The sequence below is a fragment of the Myiozetetes cayanensis genome, unplaced genomic scaffold (assembly GCF_022539395.1).
Source record: "Myiozetetes cayanensis isolate MyiCay16 unplaced genomic scaffold, myiCay2020 scf7, whole genome shotgun sequence".
Classification (NCBI taxonomy): Eukaryota; Metazoa; Chordata; class Aves; order Passeriformes; family Tyrannidae; genus Myiozetetes; species Myiozetetes cayanensis.
Genome location: NW_026087964.1, coordinates 18,978,125 through 18,992,465, shown reverse-complemented (window position 1 = coordinate 18,992,465; position 14,341 = coordinate 18,978,125). Strand labels below are relative to the sequence as shown.

The 14,341-nt window shown below is 33.9% G+C and overlaps 1 protein-coding gene across 1 annotated transcript in view; it reads left to right on the top strand.

Moving 5' to 3' along the window:
* ARAP2 (ArfGAP with RhoGAP domain, ankyrin repeat and PH domain 2) overlaps positions 1-14,341 on the top strand; it is a 121,192-nt gene that overhangs the window by 63,410 nt on the left and 43,441 nt on the right. The window contains exons 15-19 of the mRNA XM_050338557.1: positions 794-928; positions 3,376-3,520; positions 5,808-5,910; positions 6,547-6,745; positions 8,757-8,820. Coding sequence (XP_050194514.1) covers positions 794-928; positions 3,376-3,520; positions 5,808-5,910; positions 6,547-6,745; positions 8,757-8,820 — 646 coding nt within the window. The remainder of the gene's footprint in view (positions 1-793; positions 929-3,375; positions 3,521-5,807; positions 5,911-6,546; positions 6,746-8,756; positions 8,821-14,341) is intronic.

The following is a 14,341-nucleotide window of genomic DNA, read 5'->3' as shown; positions in this document are numbered from 1 at the left end:
AAAAAAAAGCGCTATGTGGACGTAGTCCTGGACCACTTTCCATTGGCTAGTGTCACTCTGCAAAGTAACGCTTTATAGGCTAAACAGCAGAAGTTTTAGTGGGAAACACAGGAATGAGGGAGGTCTCCATGGAGCAAACACAGTGCTTTAAGTTCTGCCTGAGCTTTTCTCAGGCTACTGCCATGCACTGGGTCATAGGATGTTGAGCTCAGTCAAGGTGCAAACATGTAACTATGCAGTGTTTTTTTGCTAGCTATGGTCTCAAGTAGTCCTAAGGCTATAGGGAGAGAAGTTTGCTTGTCTTGGCTCTGTCTTTCCTACTTTTGGCTTTCCAACCAAAGCAGCACCACCATTTGCTGGATTTTTTTTCCTTTTCAGAGAAAGGGAGGTCAATGTAGGCTGATGATGATTCTCAGAACCTTTATCTGTCTGCTGCCAGCCTTGCTGGCTATACACACTCTCAAGAGAAGCATTTCCCTTCAATTGAAGTGTGTTATGTAAGGGATGAAAATGAAAGCATACTACCTCAGAAAACCCTATTTTATATCACCTTGGCAAGCAGTGGTAAACAATGGCAATGTTGTAACAAATGTGGACCAATATTATTTTATGAATATGTAAGAATCTTATTCTAATTATAAAAATAAATCCAGTAGGTTTTATCAGTGCTGTAGTAAAGATACTGCAGAGCAACTATGTATTTATGGATACAGTTAGAAAGACCTGCTTAGAAATGGTTATAACTGATATAATCCAAGATTTGTATTTTATTTACTCCTTTGTCTTTTAATAGATTTCCCAAACTATGATACTTGTTTTGAAAGTGGCTTCTCTGAAGATTCTTCACATTCTACCTTTCTTTGTGAATTCTTATACAAAGTTTCTTCTAATGCTGCTAAGCTTCTTACAGAGAAAAAATTAAAAGAAGGTATTTCACTTTTAATTTATGTATTTGAATAACACATGAATATGTATGATTATATGAATTTTATTCTTTTTAACTTCTTGCATTACTTTTTGAAAGATGTCTTTGATATGACATAACCTCTTTTGATTTAGTAGACCTCTTTCAGATAAAATACTGATTGTCTTGATCCCTTTATTCAGTAGTTGACAGAGGAAGAAGACTGAACTTCTGAAAAACTGTTCAGTCAACACAGTAACTGATAAATAAAAACAAACTAGAAGCACTTCTCACTTTAATTATATTTAGATAACTGCCAAAAATTACTTTTCATCTAAAATGATTCTATTACAGAAATCATTTGGAAGTATCACTGACTTTTTAGTAGGAATTTAAATGGCAAACACTTAGGATATTTCTCAAGCTCACAGATTTACAAAGTATTTCGAGTGGAAAGGAGCATGTCCAACAACTCTATGACAAACTGAGCTTTGTGGGGTGAAAACGTGTGTATATCACAATAGATATACCTGGTCTTCTGTGTATATCATTCTTCTGTGGTTTTTTTCTTTTCTGAGAGAGAGGTCTTATAAAATATTTTTTTCCCGTTTTCTACCCATTTGTGTTCCTGTGTCTTTCTTCCATCTAAACAAATGAATTATGTGGATTTTTAAAATCTGTGCTGATTTATCGTTGAATTTATTGCTCCTAAAATCCTTACATGCATCCTGCACTGGTATAGACATTTTTTTGTATGATTATGTCCTTATTCTCATCCTTTAGGATCCTTAGTGGAGATTAAAATATCTTAAAGCATGGAACTTCTGTTTAAATATGCTTTTGAAGGATCTGTATGTTAATGTGGCTCTGAATTCTTGAAAGCATTGGATGATCAACAGAACTTATGCCTGATCACAGACATTTCCCAGCAACTTTACAGTTGTTAACAGAGATGCCTGTTGTGACAGAGGACTGCTGCTGGACAGGACTCTGTTGAGGATTGCTCTGAAACTGCACTGAGCTTATTTGGGAACTAATTGAGTCCTCACCAGGCCAGAGGGAGCACCATTCTCTCACTGGGGATTACAGTACTTTTCTAAATTTGGGGCTTTTGATTCTTTTTATTCTTTTTTTAAATGCTCTTTGTGGATAGGACTCCAAGCCAGAATCCTGTGAAGCTCTCTAACCATTAGAATTAAGTTCTTCTCCAGTTTTAGGAGTCTCTGAGGCACTCGTGAGCCTTGCCTTTAGCACTAAGGGCTGAAAATTTAAGCGTTGTGTTTGTTGTTGCAAAACAGTGTTATCCCTTTGTGGGCCCCAATGGTAAAAGACACTCAAGAAATCATTCAGTGCTATGAACTGAACCCAGGCTTTATACCAACCAGGTGTAACACCTGGAAATACAGCCTTGTTTTTCATTATGTGTGTCTCAGTGCAGGAGAGAGTAAACCAACTCAGTGTGTACTCCTCATTATAGCAGCATCAATCGTTTCAGCAGGGATATGTAACTTTTGAGGAAAGTTGTTAATTAACAGCTGTTGATATCAGGAGGAAATGAGCTCAAATGTTGATGCTATTCAGATGTAGTGGATCAAAAAGGAAAGGTTAGTGGTTTAGTGGCTTGAGTTTGATTTTTGCTTCTGTTTCTAGTGTAAAAGGTTTTATGGAGCTCTTTTAAAACCTTGATATTCCAAAATTATCCTGAGAGTTGTAACATTTTAATGAATTTTGAACCACTGAGCTATTTTATAGAATAAGTATTGGGTGGTGGGAGAGGGAAAGCAGGGGAACAAAAAACCCTGAACAATCAAAACCTTGAAGTTTGGTGCTCAACCCAAACCATTTTCAAACCTTTTCTCCTGTGTTTATTTTAGTACTTAAAATGTGTATTTAGAGAGAATCTAGAAGGTACTAGATAGCAAGTAGCAGGATACAAATAACTACTAATAAAATAGTACTAAGATATTTATAAAATATGTATAAATCATATAGCAAACAACAGAAAAAGGAATAGGATGAATATCAGATAACTAAGTATTTGCTAACTTCAGCTGTTTTTTAATTTGATATTTCTGGAATTTTTTTTGTCCCATCTGTTTTACCAAATTCCCACAAATACTTTGACAACCTTATAGGAATTTTAAGACTGTAGAAAATAAACAGTATTTTCTCTTACAACGTACTTCTCTTGTGGTAACAGTTGCACCTCAGATTATGTGCTAAGAACTAGATATAAGTTAGAATGAGTGCCTGAGTATTTCCAGTAGCAGGTAGTCATTAATATGCTATGTTGTGTGCTGTATTCATATTTTAGGTCATAAGAGTGAATAAACATTTGGTCGAAATTAAATATGCCAAATAATACATTGAAGTTACTCTGAAGACTTTTTCCTCCGACTTGTATTTATTGATTTTTTAAAAAACTTACTTTAAAAAAACCCTGACTCTTACTGTGAATTCTTTAATTACAGATTGCAACAAAAGATGGTGCACTTTGGAAAGTGGCTTTCTGAGCTACTATGAAAATGATAAAACTACCACTCCAAATGGTATGATTGACATCAATGAAGTTATCTGTCTTGTAGTACACAAGACAGACTTCTTTTCAAATAGAGGGTAAGATCACAAAGTTGTATTTCAATAAACAAACTCAAGTATTTAAAAAATTTTATACTGAGTTTTCAGAACAGATTCATTATTTCTTGACTTTTTAAGATGCAATTTAGAAAAAAAAGATGAATTGTTCAATTTGACTTAAGAAATAAGCACTATGTGTTATTTGAGGATTTTTAATGATTTTTTTTATAGTGATAGAATTAAAATGTTAGGGTCATTTAAAAGGGCATCTGAAATTTGATACATCTGTTTCTTATTAAATCTGTTATGCATATTCTCAGTGCTTAAAAGGTTACCTGATGATAAATCAAACAATTAATACTCGTTTTTCTTTCATTGACCTCTGCCTCAAGGCAAAGCTCTTGCTTTGTTTCTTCCATATAATAATGCAGCAGATTACAGTTCTGCACAATACTTTTGGATCTGACCACAGAAATATTGGTCTTGAAACCTGTTCTCTGTTCTACAGCTGAGGACAACAGTGCAGCTGATGAACATTGTGTTAATTTAAAAATATCAACTTTTTTTTTCCTGGTTTGCTTTTCTTTTATAGCTCTGTCATATCCCATTTGTAAAGTAAAAACATCACATGGAGATTGACCTAAATCTGAGTTGCTTTCCAGTGAGACTTCATTTCTTTATGGCAACATTTTTGTTTACAGTATAATTTGGATTTGTTTAACAAACTCCATAACACTTCCTGTACAATTTTTAATGTCTGTATTTGTATGTAAAATAAAAATATCTTTCTGAAGTATAATACTATGATGCTTTTAGTTAAAAAACAAAATTGTCTGCAAAGAAAGCATAGTCTATTCAATAAGCTTCTGGAAAGGATAATGGGAATGAACGACTTTCACCACTGCAGAGGGGAGAAATCCTGAAACATAGTGATGCCTCAGTCTTCTACAAAATATAGTAGAGGTAGCCTTCATTATTCTGCAGAAACTTCATAGTATCCAGAAAGAAGAAAAAAATTATCACTTTTTACTTCTGTTCTCAAATCTAACCTATTGCTGTCTCCAAGTGGCTCCATTTTAGGTTAATGCCTACATTAAAAACAACTTGGCTGAATACTTCACTCTTCACAACCTCCCATTTTGCTTTACCTGTGATTGGGTAGTTTTATGAGAAATTTCCTTAGATTTGTTATTTCATGTAGTTGAAAAACTGGTCCTCAAAAATGCCTGTTCTATTAGCCTATGTTAAGTGTTTATATAATTTTCAAAGTGGTTATTGAAAGTGACAGAAATTACTCATGTTCAGTTCTCCACGTTTAGACAAATCTCAGTCTCCAATATTGAAAGGAAGAAGTATACTCCGTCTATGTGGAATCTAGAGAGAGGGCACAGACAAAATCATACTATAAATTGGTGAAGTTTGTAAGTTAAAGACTGACTGTAAATTCAACATGATATTTACTTTCCAGATTCCTCACCAATTTGAATTGATTTGCTTTTTCTTCTTTTACTGTCTTTATTTGTGAATTAAGAATAGAAAAACAGAGTCCATCTATTTAAATAACGGTATATTTTTAAAAAGAAAAAACCCTAGAATCTACCTTAAAAAAGCTTTTAAGAGCTTCTTGAACTACAGCAACTTCCAAGTGTAGTCATACTCATCTTGGTGAAGGCAGGTGATACAAACAGTGGCAGTGACCACACATTTTGCCCTAGCAGATTTGGGCTGTATGAGAGGAAAAGCCTCCTCACTAGAGGGGTGGTGGAGGACAGGAGCTGGTTACTGAGAGAATTAGTACTCTCTATCCATGAAGGTTTTCAAGGCTTCTCATTGCTGTTCTGATCTATAGCTAAGTGATAATCTCTTTTTAAGCAGATTAGAGCAAATGATACCTAAAAGTCCCTTTGAACTTATATTTCAACTTGTTTACAACTTCCCATTCAGTGGGTTGGTCTGCTTATTTTAAAGAAAATATTTTTATTTCATCATAAAAATATACTTGCTCAGATCGCATGAACTTGCAAAAGCGAAAAATTCCCTGTGGATTTTCAATGGCTATATGTAAACATTTTTATTAATTCTAGAATTACTGAAAAAACTTATGCCATAGCCTCTAAACATGTATTATTCACCCAAAAATACTTTGATCATGCTGTGTTATAAAGTACTCTATTATTAGCTGGACTTTACTTGTAAGATTGGAGGAGAAATGTGGAGGAATTCCATTCCATATATATGAAACAGTGGAAAAATATAAAAATAAAAGTCGTGTGTCTACTGTTATGAAGGCTAAATACAGCTGCCTTTTTTCTCTTGCTTGCTTTAGGGACATCTTTACCTTTGAAATCTACTTAATGTCAGAACGTGTATTTCAGTTTGGAGCTGAAACTGCATATTCACAAAGAAAATGGACTTGGGCAATAGCTAAGGTAATACTGATAATTATCTTTTCCAGTTAGGCCAGGAGCCTTTGCACAAAGAATGAAGTGCCATTGTTAGCTTAAAATCCTCTCAGAAGCTATTCTTGATGACTACTGATTTATCCTGTGTGTAAATGTTTCTTGTGCAGCAGGAAGAAATAATTTCTGTGATTTAGTGTTTGAAACAAGATAATAAAATGCAAAAGGAATTGAAGCAGCATTTTAATGCCAACCTTAAGAATACATTAAAGGTGCTCTAGTATAGAGACATATTCTATATGAATTTATTTCAGCGAAGTTGTTTATGGTTGCAATTCTGTTCTTTTATTTACTGAAACAGAATTCAGAGTGACACCATATTTTATACTGTAACAAATGGTAATAGTCACATTGCTAATTAAATTAATTGTAGTGTAAAAAGCAAAAATATTTGAATTGGAGTGTATGAAGGCAAAAAATATTAAGCTTGATTTTGTATTTTAGATTTAATGTAGATACGGGTTTATGAATGATACATCTGGAAGTTTTATTTTTTGTACTGTGACCTTCATCTTTGAATCCTATAGATTTGTAGTATCTTGATTTTTTTTTTTAGGGGCAGAGGTTTTTTTTTCTTCATCTGACTCACCCCATTTTCTTTGGTAGCATTTTGTTCCCCCTGTGGCTGAATCCTTGTTAGAGAGAGACTTTGACCTGATTGGCCAGCTGTACTACAAAGATCGCCATAACCTGGATCAGTGGAGAAAAGGCTGGTTTGCCATAGAGAAGTCGAGCCTTTATTTTTGTCTTGAGCTGGCGAATCCTGAAGAAGATTCCATATATCTAAGAAGGCTGCAGGAACTAAGTAAGAATTTTGTTTCAGATCTAGCATTCAGGAAATGTTCTGCTGGATTAATTCACTGTTAAGGGTATTCTATTACATTTCAAAATAATAAACTTTTGGAAGCTCAGTAACTATTCTTTCACATGAACCAGATGTTCTTCCCACTCTTATCTAAATATGGAGCTGGTAAAGTTCTGTCTTGGGTTTTTTTCCTACTTTGTGGCACACGCTGGAGAAATTTTTCGCAGCTTTATAATGAATGAAGGCAGTTTTTGTTCCGACTGCAGCAGTATCTTTCTTACAAGAGTACAGAATTGAATAATAATATATAAACTTTTGGGATTATTGTCTCATATTTTTGACAGGGCAGAAATACTCCCTGCAGAATGTGTTCTTGAGATGATTGACAGGTCTAGTTTTAGCATACTCAAATGTACTGGAAAAGGATAATTCTCTCAGAAAACTTTCACAGACTAATAGACTTTTCTTTTTTCCATGAATATCTTTTGGTCAATGTCATGATGTGGAAAGATAAGAATATTTGCACAAGTGGTCTTCGTAAGACCAGTTATATATTGTTATTTGTAATTATACTCTAAATCCTCTTGAGGCATATCTACCCTACTTGTTTTCATATTGAACAAGACAACAGGTTATGTAGGAAAGTATAATTTGAGGTTTTATATGAAAGTAACATAGAGAAGATAGCTCTTTATTTATGATCCTCTTTATAAGTGCTGTCAGATTGTGGACTGTTTTGCAGGAGCTTGCCTAAATGCCATTGGGCTTTCTACTGTTTATTTACTACCACCTTATATTTGCTGTCAATAACACTGTGAAGGTGGTTTTTAATCAGGAATATTTTTATGCCTCTAGCTGGCTTTTTAACTTGTGAATACTTTTTGATCTTGATTCAGAATTAAAAGATTAGTAGGAAAACTGTGATGCTTATTTTGATGAGGCAACTGTAACTGCTTTTACCGTAGTCATGTTAGCATCCAAAATCTGTGCATATCCAATGTATACAAATAAAATAAATTTGTTTCAGTTAAGAATTATTTTTACTTGCATTTTTTAATATTAGCTGTGTTTCCTGGAAATACTATATATCTCTACTCCAATCTTTTTTTTTTTTAATTTCTACTTTCCCCAAAATAAATCTGCTCTGCTATTAATACTGATTTGTTTAACTGAAACTTGACAAATAATGAAAAATTTATGGAAGTATAATCACTTAGCTTCTTGATATTTGGCTCAGTAAATGTAAGTGATGCCAGGAGTATGTGTGATACAAAACCAGCATATAACATACAACATGTTTATTGAGCTTCATTGATATTCAGAACTTTACTATCCCTGGGAATTAGTTGAAATAAGATGTGGATTATATATAAGATATAAACTCTGAGAAATTCACTTTTCAGAATTTTGAATTAGTAAGCAGGTTACATTTAATTTACCATTTTTAGTATAGAGCACAGTATATTTTTATAAGCACTGTTACAGGAAACTATCCAGATGTATTTTAAATATTATGTATAGTGTGAGTGTTTTACAGGGTGCTTTTTTTAGCAGGAGTAGCATAAGCCAACATAAAAATGGGTGGCAGTGATCTTCACAGTAAAATATAGAACTTGTGTTATGTTATTGTAAATATGTGCAGTGATTAGGCTGCAAGTAAATTAATATATTCCAAAATTCATCTTTCTTCTGAATCATTATGTTTTCTAAAACTTCTATTTACAAGTTTAGTACAATAAAAAACACTGTATCATGTTTTCACGTTAAAAAGTACATGTTTAAACTTTCTTGATAGTTTTGTATTAATTTTTCTTCTAAATGTATTGTGCTACTTTGTGGAGTTTTGTTTCCATCGTCAGCAGTGTTCTTTATTTGTAAAGTTTAAGAATTCCATGCTCCTTCTGCCACTAAAGATCATTTTGATAAAGCACATCTCTATGAATGTGCATATATGTGTTTGTCTCTATGTGTCTATGTAGGTCATATGAATGTGTATGTGTTTTGTTTTCAGCAACCAGTAGCGTGATGCAAAATGGAGAGAAAATAGATGTCCTGCTGCTTGTTGAAAAAGGAAGGTAAGGTTCCTATCTGAATAAAGCTTTGATCTGTTTTTATATTGATGTTTTAGAATTCTTGTGTAAGTCTTGGAGTTTTTTTCGCTTGGGATTGTTAGGAAGAGAGTAAATTTGCAGACTTTTTAAATGAGGGAAAATCTTTGTGTATTAATTACATTTTATGTCTATGTCAGGAAATTCTAACAAGCACTACTTAATTAAAAGCAGTTTTCCCACTGAGAAAATTATTTCCAGATTAGTCTACCAATAATGGTTTCTTCAAAAGGACCTAACTTCTTTTACTGTGCAAAAAAAGAGTACCTCTTTGGAGCATTAACTACCTACTTCTCGATTTTTTAATCACTCTTATGTCTCAGAATTCTGTACCTTAATCTATGTAGGTAAGTTTGTGAGGATATGAAGGATATGAGGATATTTAGGAAAAAACATGAAACAAATATACATATCTGCTTCCAAGTAGGTAATATTCTGTGGAGATGACCATGTCATATTTACAGGGATATGGGACGTTGAAACTTGAAAATTCTGCCTCATATATAGGTAAAATTCAAAGTTGAAATTAAAAATTATGGAAAATAATTCTTGGTTTGTAATAGATTGGGGCTTTCTTTATTTTGATAATGGATTATGAGGTGTCTGTGTAAAAAGTAGTACAGTGTTTACAGTCTCTTGAAAAGCCAATAATAGGTTAATAAATGAACATTATTTTTCTTTGTCTGGCACACAAAAAATCCCCACAGATAGCTTTGATATCTGGTCAGGGTTGGGGTAAGTTGTTGGAGATGCATTGTAACTTGCGAGTTCTGCATTTTAACTCTTCTCAGGATGCTGTATAAGTTTCAGAATTCAGTAAGACTATGAAGGCTAGAAAGAAACACTTTTTCTTGGGGTTTTTTTGCTTGTTTGTTTGATGTTTTGTTTGTTTTGGTTTTTCTTTGGTTAGGTTTTTTGTTTTGTTTTGGGGGTTGGGGTTTTTTTTCCAAAGAGGCATACACCAACCAGTGAATCAGAGGTATCCTGTTCAAGGTATAGTTCAATAGATGTATCTAAACTTTGCATCTAATTTCATGGGTATTCGTACTGAGCAAAACTCTTAACTCCAAGTCAGCATTTATTATTTATTTAATTATAATATTTCTGTCAAGTAAGGGTAGGTTTTCCCTGAACTGCTTTAATGATTTAATGGAAATTCGGAACTATTTGAAAATAATTTCACCAGGGGCACTGGCTGATTAATGGTGGACATAAATATGATTAATTTTTCTTCACTGAAGTCTGCTATGAATAATTTAAATGCATAGTGTTCACATTATCTTAACCATTAAAAGCCATATGGGTATGTAAGCTTTGGCTTAGTGATTCTTGCTTAGGATATTACTCTAAAAGTATCCAGGTGTTCAATGCAGTTGAATGAGATTGCATCTTGAAGTGATAAGCAATTTAATGTGTGCGTGTGTAAAATGATTAAGTATAAAATCACCTTTGTCTTTAGACTCAATTACTGCAAATGGAAGCAAAGCCAGCAATCCTCCTTGTGCCCTTTGAAACTCTAGATAAAGTAATTCATACCTATGAGACATCATCAGCATCAACTAAATGAAACATCACAGTTTCTAGTTTTCATGTTTTGTCTGTCATTTTTTATCAGTGCTTCTCTAATATTAACTTTGGCCCAGATTGATCACTTGGAAGAGACTCTATATAGCTGTCCCAGTTTAATGAGACACAAGTGTTTTGCTGAAGATGAGTTATGAGGAAGACCCAAACTCCTCTCTCTAAGCAATTGTAAATCTGAAATTAAACGGCTCCAATTGAGAAAGTGTGGAAAAAGGAAAAAATAACAGCCCTTTATTAAAAGAAATATGTGTATTGGCAGAACAACGAAAGAACACAAATAAAACAACCAAACAATAATCCTATATGCAAAAATAATCCCCTTCATAACAAACAAACAAAAAAAGGTAAACAGTTCAGTTAGCGCCCTTTGGCATAATTCTAACCCCAGTCAGCAGGGAGCACTGTTGGATCACTGGTGGTCGCCACATGGGGCACCCCTGGATGTGCTGGAGAAGCTGAAAATGGAGGTCTTCCCTCCCCCTCACTGGGAAAGGGGAAAAAGGAGGGAAAGAAAAAAAAACAGTTGTTCCCAATGGGAACTCACTCTATCTGAGGCTGGAATGTGTGGCATGGCTTTCTCTCTCCTTTGATTTTCCAGATTTATATGTTTGATGCTTCTCTTGGTCATGTAGAGTTGTCCTCTTATTTGCTCCATATTCAGTTTGTATTTTGTTTGCCTTGATCTCTCCTCCATATTTTTAAAAGGCTTGAAGTGATTAGAGATACTTGTTGCCATCCAAACAGAAGTTGCTTAGTAGATAGGTGAAACAGCTACTCCTGTGTACTTTGACATAGGACAACAGAGAAATTTGAACACTGAAGAGAGGAAAACTGTTGAAAACAGCTGTATGCAGTAGTTTTTAAATATATTTTATGTATATATATAATATTGTAAAATCTACACTTTAAGGAAACACAGTTGTGCAGACAATTCAGTTTCAATTACTTCCTATTTTTTTTCTGTAATAATTTAAGTTCTCTCTTAGATGTCAGTGAATGTTTTCAGATCATACTGTAATCCAGATGGTGCTTTTTTTCCCCTGTTATGCTTCTCTTGTAGTTAGCTCTTTCTTATTATGGGTAATAAACCTTCCCTACATACTGGCACAATTTCTTTATGGTGATGGTTCGTTAATTACAATACTTTCTTAACCCTTTGATGATACCAGTAATTTTTCTCATAAAATGCAGCTATGGGCACAACATTCTAGAATCCGGGATTAGTCTAAACGTAAGACTCAGATGGAAAGGCTTGTGCTTCCAGTATGATGTGCTGGATATAAGCTCAATATCCTTCAAAGAAATATTACTGACCTTCTTTACATGTAACAGTAACTATTAGTGGACTTTCCATGCTTTAGCTGCAATTTTATTTTCCAGTATAATTTCATAGTGATCTGTATCTTCTTAGTACTTCTGTTTTCAGATAAGTAAGTTGTTAGAAGCACTTGAAAATTGCCAGAGGGCACTAAGCTGTGCTGCTGTTGGTTTCTAACTCTTCCTCCCCAAAACCTTACCCAAAATCATTTAGTACCACTGCTTTGCAGTGTTGTGCAGCAAAGCATACAGACATAGCTAAAGCTAGTGGACTTTACAAGATGGGTTAAAGATAAGCCTTGCACTGCTGTGGGTGAAGTGTAGTCATGTACATTGTTTGGCTGACTGCTGGTGCAGAAGGTAGTCAACAATAAAGTTGAACAGGTAACAGTAGCTTCCTTAATGTTGAGACTAGGTGATTGTGCACTGCTGCAGTAATTTGTGCCAATTCAATTCTCTCAATTCACTAAGGCAGAAATCTACCTTGGCAGGCCTTCTTGTTTGATCAAGTACTTAAATTATTAATTTCTTGGGTGTGGGTTGTATGTGCTTCACAAATATAGCAAAAACTGTCATTATTCACCATGTAACCACTATCACTAAATATTTGTTATTTTTTGAACTGGAAAAGTAGCATATATGTAAACATACTATGGAAGGCACTGAATTTATATTGAAGGAATGCATTTCAGTTCAGAGTCTGTGCAAAATAGTTGGTAGTCTGCATGATAGATCTTTGTAAACCTTGCAGAACAAATTCTTTCAAACATGTTATTTCTATAAGCCTATTAAATTCCTCAGTTTTGTGCCTCACAGGACATCACTACATTTCAACCAGTGTTAATGCTTAGTCTGAAACCCTGGATTTAATATAACTTTATATTTTGATAATGACAATTAGTTCAGTGAGAAATGCTTTTACTTATTGTTACTGCTGTCTGAAAACTGTGTGAAAGAGATGATGAATTGACATGAAAAAGAAGCCAAATCTGCAGTGGTGTCTCCATTGCTTCATGAAGTTCTGTAGGAGACTTCTTCTGTGCTTTGAGGAAAGTTCTACTCATCTGGTGGTAATTATTTCCTCTTTTCTTTTAATTCCTTCGAGATTCATGGAGGTCAAGAAATCATTTCCAGTTAGGAAAACAATAAAAATAATGTTGTTAAGTTTGTCCGAAAGAAATCAAGTTAGAAGGAAAGATTTAAACTTTTTATTTGTAAATTGTTGTATGTTTTTATGATTTAAATTTATCCTAAGTGTGTTCTTCCTCAGCCAAAAATTACTGAGGTTTGAGATGAGCTTTCTAAGCCACTTCTATGGGAAATTGACTGTTTTGAACTGTATCTGGCACTGGTTTCATTTCCTTTTCTCCCATCTTCACTTCTATGGTATTGTAGTGAAATTGCATCTCTTATTTATCTTACTTTTTTATGTGACCACTCTGGAGATTTTTGACTGGACAAAGTTAATTTTTGGAAAAATAATTAGTTGCCTTCTATCAACATCCAGGTTGATAGCAGCAAGATTTTTCTTGTTTCTATTTTTTACGAGCAACTTCTCTTTTCTGTCTGTGTTGGTCCTATAGGACTGCTACTTAAACAAATACCACATTTTCTTTGTTAATTATTAAATAACCTCTTCCTTCGTAATTTGAATTTAACTCAACAGCTTCTGAAATTTTAGAATTTTAGAAAATTTAGAGAAAATCATCTTGGTAGTACTGATATGTTTTTACTAATGTGATGCATTGAGAGGAAGATGGAAAGATCCATGGAATACAAGGTGATGTTTTTCACATAGCTTAGGTAATTCATATATCACAACAGTTGATTGACAGGATTGTGATTTAGACTTTAGTGTCTCTTTGAAAAATACCGATAAGTTTATATGACCTTTGAAGTTCAATACTGTATTTTCTCTCTCCTCCTGTGGCATCAATTCATTTATATGCAGAAGAGTTGCCCTTTTCTTGTTTAGCAGTAATAATATTTTCACTTTACACTATACTGCTTCCTGTATATATCATAATGCTTTAGATAACAAAAAATAATCTGTTGAGACTTCCATTTATCCTTTTGCATAATACCATAATATGAATCCTACTGTTCTGCAGGGAAAATAAAAACACTGTAATATGCATATATGTGTGCCTCTCTTGTGTTGGGAAACACCATAAATCTTTTATAAATTATAGTCCTAACCTCTTCTGGTCTGTGAATAAAAATACTAAAGCAGTAGAGTCTCATACACTGTCAAACTTTTTTCTGCTCAGTTCAAACTTTTTACTTTCCTAAATGTATGGCAGCAATACTAGAGAACATTAGAGTGATGTGTTCTTTGGAAGCCGTTGATTGAGAACTACCTGTTCTGACAGGTCTTAAGAAAAAGGTTGAAAACATTGAATTAGGCACACTCATTTTGGTGCGAAAATATGACAGCTTTATGCAATGTATTGGGGTTTTTTCCTAGTGGAAGAGAGAGACTGTGTTTCTAATACCCAGGCATGTAGTTAACATGGTTAACGTGACTCAAGCAGTCATGAAGGCAAGACTTCTTAAAAAGGGACTTCAGTAAGATGAAATATTTTAG